This window comes from Pteropus alecto, unplaced genomic scaffold (genome assembly GCF_000325575.1).
Source record: "Pteropus alecto unplaced genomic scaffold, ASM32557v1 scaffold210, whole genome shotgun sequence".
Classification (NCBI taxonomy): Eukaryota; Metazoa; Chordata; class Mammalia; order Chiroptera; family Pteropodidae; genus Pteropus; species Pteropus alecto.
In genome coordinates, this window is record NW_006431288.1 from 3,955,856 (window position 1) to 3,965,480 (window position 9,625).

General features: G+C 40.7%; 1 protein-coding gene across 2 annotated transcripts in view; it reads right to left on the reverse strand.

Annotated features, from left to right (window-relative positions):
• The window catches only part of NCAPD3 (non-SMC condensin II complex subunit D3), a 54,333-nt gene that overhangs the window by 8,271 nt on the left and 36,437 nt on the right, over positions 1–9,625 (reverse strand). For both annotated transcript variants that reach the window (XM_006905794.3, XM_015597591.2), the window contains 4 exons: positions 4,151–4,288; positions 3,751–3,884; positions 3,306–3,505; positions 1,003–1,113 (listed from right to left, as the gene is read on the reverse strand). In XM_006905794.3, the coding sequence (XP_006905856.1) occupies positions 1,003–1,113; positions 3,306–3,505; positions 3,751–3,884; positions 4,151–4,288 (583 nt within the window). The remainder of the gene's footprint in view (positions 1–1,002; positions 1,114–3,305; positions 3,506–3,750; positions 3,885–4,150; positions 4,289–9,625) is intronic.

Consider the following 9,625-nt stretch of genomic DNA (forward strand, 5'->3'; position numbering starts at 1 on the left):
CACATCAGGGAAGCTGGAGCTGCTTTAATAAGTTACACGTGAAGAAATGTTGTGCTATTCAAATCGAGCAACTATTCAAATGTCACCATCCTCTGGGTGCGTGCTCATAAACAAAAGATAGACTTATTTTTCTTACGTGGTTAAAGTAGTCTTTTTTTTCCCCTTTCCTTTCTGAAGTTTAAAACAGGACAATAAAAATATAAGAATAACCGGAAGTTCTCATTTTATTTTCATGACAATGAGCCTATCTTTCTCACCTTAATTTCCTTAGGATAAAGAGCTATTTGAAAAACTATATTCAATGTGATTTTGTGGTAGCTCTTTTTGGAAAAAAGTTCTAAGCATTTCTTTCTTTTTTTTTTTTTTTGCTGCATTTATTTCTGATGAAAAGATTACACCAGAAAGGTCTGGGGCCTCTTTTATGTCTGCACTGCAATTACACATACACTGGCTGCTTTGACTGAGACGTCTCATGGCTTAGGACCCTGCCAGTGATGGCAGACCAGCCTCTGATCAGCATTCCCCAAGGCCTGCTGCCATGTGGAGGGGGGCTGTTATATCCTGACTTGTAAATCAGAGACAGTGTTAAAGGTAAATATACCCAAGTTAAATATAATGACCAATTTTCACTTTATCCCTCACCACAATGAACTTAGATGATGCCTTTGCTCTTGACCCCAGTTGAGAAAGTTTTCAAAATTGAATCTAATTGGCATCAAGGACACACATGCTCAGCATAGTGAGTCAGCTCTTCATAAACTCAACTGCACGAGAAAAGCAAGGACCAGTTTCTGTGGAACTTATGGTCAAACTGTCTTCTCAGCAAAGGCCTGTCTAGCTGGTCTAGTTCTAAAAAATGTAATCATAGTTTTGAGGCATTTTGAGTTCTAGTCATTCACCGACTAACCGCACCATCGTAACTGCCAGGATCCTGAGTAATGAACCAGGGGCGGATGGGGCAACACCAACCACAAAGTATAAACAAACAAGGTCATCTTTTACCCTGAGATAGTTCATGAGTTCCCGCAAAGCTGGGATCTTATTCTTCTCTAGCACAGTCTTCAGGGAGATGATAATTGGAATAATGTTTTCTATGAAATTCCTCTTCTGAACCTGTGATAAGACAAACAAAGGCATGTTTTCAGTGCATAAAGTTCTGAAAGACAGAGACTTTCCTTTCATCTAGTTCTTTTGTCTAGCTGGTCTAGTATGTTATATAAGTTTATTTTTGATTATGGCACTGGGAATTGTATAGGATGTATCACCTTTGTCCTGGAGACGTTATAAGCATTACCTCAAAACACTAGGAAAGCTTTGTAAAATAGGACACAGATAAATACTATTCTTATTTTCTAAATAAGAAAAAGGAATTAGAAATAAATTGAACAATCTGACAAAAAGCTACAACCTCCACACAAACCCATCACAGACCCTTGGTTCCACATTCAGTCCCTCCATTCAACGTCCTCTCTTTGGAATAAAAATGAGTTCAATTCTGGCAACCCAAAGAGACATTTTTTATTCCTGTTGGTGAAATGACAATGGTCAGAAATGGCTAAGCATGGCCATAATCAGTTTTGTATCTCTCTCTCTCTCATTTAGGAAAGTGTGATGTATTTTTATAGTCCCTGATTTGGCCAAGCCTTTATATTCTTTACCATGAACGATAACCACAAATGTTTGCAATAAATATTGTAGAATGAATAATAATTCATTATAGTAGCACACATATGTAAGATTTATCACTCTGAATCTGAAAAGTGTTCTTTGTCTTCTCATTTCAAGTCACAAGTATATCTTCCTTGCTTGTAAACCACTCATTTCTAAAAAGTCTTATCAGAGGTCCTCACATAGGAGGGCAATAGGTAGATAAACACTTTAATAAATATGAGTCTAAGCAGATGGTACATATAGGGATAGCCTTAAAAAGTGGCTTAAATGCATTCACTCAACAAATGTTATCAAACATTTTCTGTGTACCAGAAAGAAAGCTAACCTCTGGGAATAAAGGAAGAGAGCCATGAATTCTTGCCTTCAAGTTACTTCTAGACCAGACTAGCAGTCTTTGTTATGATGTATGGCACGCTGTGACAAGTGGCAGGGTGTTAAGGAACTTATGGGGGAGGGCTGCCTAAGAAGGAAGGCATAAATAGGAGTGCAAATCAGGAAGGCTTCTTTGAAAAGATGATACTTAGGCTGCACAGGAATTAGGTTGCAGAAAAGGGAGGCCGGGGTGGGAGCGGACACTGCAGACAGAAGTAGCAGCATGCAAAGGCACAGAGGCAGGAGAGATACCTCCCAACTGAGGGATAACAGTAATCTGGAATGGAGAGTTCAGAGCAGGGAGCAGGCAGAGAAAGGATAGGATGGGGCAGCACAGCACTCAAAAGAGTTTTGTGTGCCTTGAAGGAGAATCAGAAGATGAGAAGCTATCAATCTACTTATTAAAGGTATCACTAGAGGTATGACTTATATATGATGAAATGTGTCCATGTTAAGCCAACAGTTGAATGACTTGACAAAAGTACATACTGAGTAATCAACACCATAATCTAGATCATCACCCATAATCCATCCCTCCAAAAGTTCCCTGCTGCTCCTCTGCAGTCAATCTACTTCTCATCTGTTTTAAGCAAGAGAATAAAATTATCAAATTTGTACTTAAGAAAGATTGCTCTGGCAGCAAGGTGGTGCACAGCCTGGAATAGAAAGAAACCAGAGACAGAAAAAGTGCTGAAGATACTGCCAGAAATGGCACAAGCTTATGTAAACACAGGACTAGTAAAAATGTGAGAGATAGATCTGTAAGATAAGATGGACATGTGGAATGTGGTCAGTCTATTTTTGGGGGTTCAAAAGCCTTCAGGGCTCAGATGGGAAATGCAAATTAGCAGTCCAGGCTAGGGATAAAAGCCTGGGGTCTGCCTCCTAAAGTCATTCAAATCCCAATTTCCACACTCACTGACTGAACAAAATGTGTGCCTAGTATGCCAGACTCTGGATTGGGGTGGCACAGGGGCCCCCTCTCCACACAATAGAAGACTGGGCAAAGGGAGCGACAAATAGAAGAAAGAGATGGATGAGTAATTTAATTGTGATAAAGGAAGTTTTAGATGCCTGTGGCAAATCCAGTCAGGCAAATAGAATGGGTTCAGGCTCGCAGGAAAAGCTGGAGCTAGAAGCAGATGGAGAATAATCACCATCGGGGTGAGTTAAGGCCACTACTAAGAATGAAACTGGGATCTCAGCTACACCACGGGTATTTAGGGGTGAGATCAGGCCTACTTAGAGAACTACACACTCACCTGTGAGATGAGCTTTTTCTGAGCTTCCTGCATGACCACATTTGCCAGGGCCATGTCATCTTCTTCCATAAGGAGGTCCTTATCTGGTTTTGATCTCATTGCCAAAAGCTTGATTTCCTTTGAGCTGAGGACCTCAAAGGTATCTGAGAGTAACTCACTGGCTTCCATATCCAGGGGCAGGATGCCGTCGGCAAAGCACGCTGAGAGAGAGCACAAAAGATTGGCTTCTGAGAAACAGTCTGGTCCCAGAAGGGAGGTGTACCTCATGAAGCTAGGGAGGCCCGTGTAGGCTGCGAGGGGTCTGCATGGGTATGGCTGATGTGTGAGGACAAAAAGGAGCTTTCCTGTAGGACCAGGGTCCCATTTGCTCCAGATCTGCTTGACCATTAGCAACGCAGCATTTCATTTTTAAGTACACATTTTACACCAAACAGAACAGGCCTACCCAAAATACTAAGGCAGATTTTGGAAGTGATATTGAATCGCTGTTCATCTGTGAAGTGCTCTAGAAGAAATTTGTAGATCTTCATTCGTTTCTCCTTGTTTGTCTTTCCCTTGAGTGAAAACAGCCGCTTCTCTCTATGGTGAAACAGGGCAATTTTACCACATCATGTGGGAGAGGGTGGACTGTAATTTTAATAGCATCTCATGGCATCCTAAAAAGCAGTCTACCAGCGCTCATCATAGGCATTTCCCTTAGAACATGAATTTTCCTGCCTGGTCCTGCTAAGAGAAGTAACAACCCCACAAGGAACACATGGGCTGGGGTCTGTGCCTAAACCATGCACACAGAGCAGCTGACCACCACCCACTGCTCACCCAGCTCTCCCGGGAGCCTCACTGACCTCTCTGACTGGGGGAACTTGTTATACTTCTCATGCTTCTCGTAGTTATTGAAGTGGAAAATACACTCAATGAAGTGCTGGAAGAACATGACAGGATTCCTTTTCAGTAACAGGTGAGCCAGGCAAAACTCCCCAAAACTGCAAAAGAAGGAGACCCATTGGCAATCTGCACACAGCCTCTAGAATTATACCAAGAACTCTACAATGCAGCGGGGAACTGTGAATCAGGGTAAGGGATACCAAATCTATCCCAATAAACAGCTTCATTCATAGCAAAAGCAAGATAAGAACTTAGCTTTTTTGTCTGTCCTTGCTAAATGGCTTCTTTTTGGAAGCCAAGGTCAGTGTAAAGGCTTTAACAAGGTGTAAAAATTTTAACAAGGTGTATTTACTCAGTTACACCTCTAACAGGGGAAAACAATCAACAGACCCCAAACCACTTCTTCAAGCAGAGGCCCCTTGTCCCTCAGGCTGATGCAACGACAACCATCAGCTGAAAATAAACACTTGGTCTTCCCCACAACTTGAAGCTTGTTGCCCACAATAATGAACAAAAACCAATTTTAGTAACTGGAGCTTTTTTTAAGAATTGGGATTAATTACCAGAACTTCAGAGTTTGAGATAGCAGGGCAAGTACCCTCCACAGACAGCAACTGACTCCCACCAAGCTCTCAGCTCCTCAGCCAGCCTTGGGCACATTCCTTCTTTTTGTGCCCCAAACCTGGAAGAGGTGTCTGGCATGCATGTACTATGCTACATAGTGGGACACAGATGTCACTAGCACGGCACCAATCTGAAGGGCAAAATCTAATGGCTTCTTCAGCCAAATGAACATGGACAAACTGTTCAACTTTAGCTTCTGTTTCATCATGATAGTTATGTGAGAGAATGCTAAGACACTGGTTTTTGGTCAGAGATCAACCTAAGGTGGTACAGGGCTGGCTTTGATCCATTCACACTATCCACACCAATGCTTTCATTTCATTTTAGAGTTAAATGCAATTTCCACCTACACAGGAACACTAGTCAACACCCACCTGGAGTGGGACAAGAACAAGCCAAACATTTTATTCTTGGCTTTGGAATGCACTAGGACTTGCAGGAGGTGTATCTGCCCCTACTGTTTCTCCTTAGGCTAATAGTCAAATTAGTGTGTATTCACAGCACACACATCAATTAAAGGTCAGAAGGTAGTTCAGAAATCATGATGTTCAAATAAGCCTAGATAAAAATTCTGCAGCAAATAATGACACTTTGACTATTAATCGAAAAAATAAGGGGACGGCCTGACATAATTAGGAAAACAAAACAAATAAACTATTTAATAAAAGGAATTCCCTCAGGAGAAATTCATGCAAGGGCAGCTAGAAGCACTTGTTTGATCTGAGAGTTGTCAGCATATTCTGGATAAACCGTTTTTTAGTAACCCAGGTTAGAAAGGTAAAGAAGTTCACAGCATCAGATGAAGTTCTTTTTATACAAGGTTACTTTGATAAACCATCTGTGACAAAGAATAGAGAAAACCACTGAGTAAACAAAACACATCCCCAAAAGAAACAAGACTTTACCTTCTGTGGTATTTATTACAGTTAACCTACCAGAGCACAGCAGTTTTCATAGCTACCTGAGATTTCTCCTCAGATATGAAGTTGTTCATATGACAATGTAAAATCAGATAGAATCCAATAATTCTTCTGCAAGAAGAGGGGCCACTTTGAACTTGGACTTAATGTTAAACGCTCATTTACTTAGAGTTTGGATCAAGAATACAGGTAGAAGAAACTAACAAGTTATTTCACATGCTCAGGGCTGAAAGCAGAGTCAAAGAGCTTTTTGCATCATGAGGATCCAGAAATCATAGTCCATGCCAATCTTACTGCTGCCTCTCCTGGGGCTTAGAAGGCCAAATTGCAGCTTTTATTGGATAAAGGCTCACGGATCCCACTAGCTTGATAAATTGGGGAAGAGGGCCTATTGTGTTTGTCAGCTGAAGAGTTAAAATAAGTTAACTTCTAAGTAAATAACGCCTTCTGGAGCATTCCTTTAGAGTAATAGAAAGCAGAACTTTTCAGGTACTGGGAAGAGAAAACTTCAACGTTCTGAAGAAATCTTACTAAGAACTCAGCATCCTTTCCCACCACTCCTTATCCCTCAGGACAATTTATAAAAATCAGATATAATCGCACTACCAATTCAGGGATACTGTCTAGAGAGTTTACACAGCATTAATTGCATTATACAGAAAATAAAAGGAAGACCAGCTAAATCTGAGTAATAATGATCTTATAGAATGAAATTATTACTGTCTTACTAAGAACCTAAATCTAGGTTTCAAATGGCCCTATGAGTCCAGTTCCATTTTCAGATTCAGTAGGAAACAAAAGCCTGACTTCTTTCAGATGTCATCCCAAGCCAAATGCTATTCTGAAGTAGATGACTGCTCAATAAACGCCACTGTTAATGAACGCATATACCTAACCTGGTCTATCTCAGATTAAGACTGAAGGCTCAGACCCATTTACACCAGAATTCTATTTGAAACTTGAGGCTATTTATTTCCTATATCCATGTTCTCCTTGGCTGCCACCCAAATTCAGGCCCCTCTTGTTATCTGGCCTTCTTCACCTCTATCACGTCCCTCTATCATTCTGTGCTCCTTTCCTCCCGATCTCACTTCCCATGTCTCCTTTCCCCTGCCTGGAATGCACTCTGTATTCCAGGTTCCATGACGAGTCAAGCTTCTACCTGCTCTACACTTCTTCATAAATGAAAGCTGGCTTTCCTCCAAGGGCACATTTCTTTTACAGCGCTCTCAGGGAGAGGCTGCTCTTCTCTGAAATCCCATAGCCGGGGCACAAGGACCACGTTTTCTCCCTTATATTTTCTGTTTACCAAATGTTGAGTGTCTACTTGGTTTCAAGCTCTTTCAGGTGCTTGGAATGTAGAAGTAAGCAATATCTCTGCCCTTCAGGAAGCTTGTATGCTAGTGGGTAGACGGATGTACATACAATATAAAATGTGTTGCCAAAAGCGCTTTGAAGAAAAAGATGATGGGGAGACTATACGGGGAAGGAGGAAGAGGGGACTGGCTACAGGTTAAGAAAATCGTGACTTCTCTACCTGGTTCACAAGATAACACTTAGCCTTTTCTCCGGAAGTTCCTGTCATCTGTTTATTTTGTCCCCAACAGCTTGGTAACTGCTTCCTAATCTTCTCCATTCAAATCCTAGCATTGCCGTTATGGTTTGAAAGTTTGTGTCCCCCACAGCCAAACTCTTATGTTGAAAACCCAACCTCCAAGGAAAGGGAGCCTTTGTGAGGTGACTAGGTCATGAGGACAAAGAGCCCTGGTGAGTGCAATTAGTGCTTTATAAAAGAAGCCCCAGAGAGATCTCTCAATCCCTTATGCCATATGAAGATACAATGAGAAGTCTGCTATCTGGAAGAAGGCCTTCACAAGGGCCCAGCCATGCTGGCACCCTGAGCTCAGACTCCCAGCCTTCAAACTGTGAGAGATAAATTTCTTGTTTATAAGTCAAGAAGGCTATGGTATTCTGTTACATCTGCCCGAATGGACCAAGAGAATCTCTCAGAGCATCTTCATTGTCCATACAGAGGAGCTCATTTCGCCCCTAACTTGGTGTTTCCTTCACTTCATGGACTCCAGTGACCCTCACGTTTTATACTGTGTCATCACTCTATAGGCACATCCTGTTCCATGTCCCTGGAACACCCCAATTCTGATGTCAAACAATCCACTTCATGACCACACCCACCTAATCTACCAGCTTTCGGATTCCTTCATCCCTATTACACTTATTCTACAACTTCACTAGGCCCTCTAGATCCTCAATTACTTCTTTTTCTCCCAAACCGAGCCATCTCTGTCTTTACTCCCCTTTCTATCTCAATGGTCTATTATTTTAGTTGCTCTCTTGCTTCAAACCTCTCTGGCCCCTGTCTCCTTACAGTTCTGCAGCATTTGCCCAGTTAAACGGAAACAGTCTACTAGTTATCTGACCATTACCCTGTGACTACTGTACTACAGCCACCACCTAGTGGGCAGAGGGGAAATATGTCATACAATTTTATAGCCCTAAAATTTTGGGTTTATCACCATATGACCAATTAAAAATGTCATGAAGAGTCTGCTCTTGTCAGAATTTTCCAGAAATTCACTTGGACTAAAAATAAATTCATTAGGCAATGCTACTAGTCTCTTTGGAAGATCTGTATTAGCAGATACATGTGGAAAAAATAATGTGTTTAAAGTAAGCAGGCAGGCCTGACTAAAGGCCTAAAAGTAGAACAGACTCATTCTGACGACAGTTAACGAAGCTGAAAATCATGGTCCACATTTGAACCATGGTTTAAACAAACCCAAATGTGGAGATAAAAATGGAAACATTTAAGGGGGAAGTATTAAAATGCTATAAGAGGCACTGATAACCTTTCCACAGTGTAAATCTCTCTCTCTTTCCTAATTTCTTTCTGATTCATGCTCTGATCACCTGCACAACAGGTTCTATGTATATTTTACATACTAATCAATGCTCTTTCTAACATACATGTATAGAAGCTGACACAAGTGGGGAAAATGCAGAACTGCAAGTTAAATAACCAATCTTACCTCCCAGGCTCATCATCTGAAAGCCTTCCAAGCACTTTTAATTGTGCCTGTTCCTAGGCTACAAATCGTATAAAGAGCCATGAGAGCCAGTTTTACAGCAGCAGAGTAAAGGTAAGAGGGTGCTATCTTGGTCCCTTTCCCAATTATATAAACAAAGAAAAAGAAAAAGAAAAAGAAAAAGTAATAGACTTAGCTTTTTGCTTCTGACTCCAGACAGTATTAATTAGAATGTTAACCTCTACTAGTTTATTATGTAAAATGTTCCTCCTTGGAAAATTATACCCAAAGGAAACTGAACAGAAATTCTTTCATGGAACTCAGAGTAAATCACTGGTGACCATATTTAGAACCAGAGGAGCCCATTATTATAAGCTATTTATAGTTAATGAACTCTATAAAGACCTTTTCCCAACTGTGGTAGCTTTTGCCATGGCTTTCAATATTCTGTTTTCCAATTACAGGTTTGCTTTAAAAAGAATTATTCATACGACATAGTCTAAGTTGGCAGATTCTGTGAGATCATTTTCAACCCCTTGAAAATAAATTTTTAAAAAAATTACCAAACGACAGGAATTAAGTAGTGGCAAAGCAATTCCCTTCCCTTTTAATTCTTAAGAAACTGCCATTTCCAAGGAGCCTTGTAATCTGTATACTCTATTTCATAGTATGAGATTCTGTCTTAATTTCTAGACTTTCTTACAATTTCTGCACTTAAAAGAAAGCCTAAACTCTATTAAAATTCACATTTTATTGGCCTAGAAATCAACATAGTTAAGTCAACAGTTAAAGGCTACTATTCTATAGTTTACCACAACAAAGGCATATACTGCTCTTCATTAAGTCT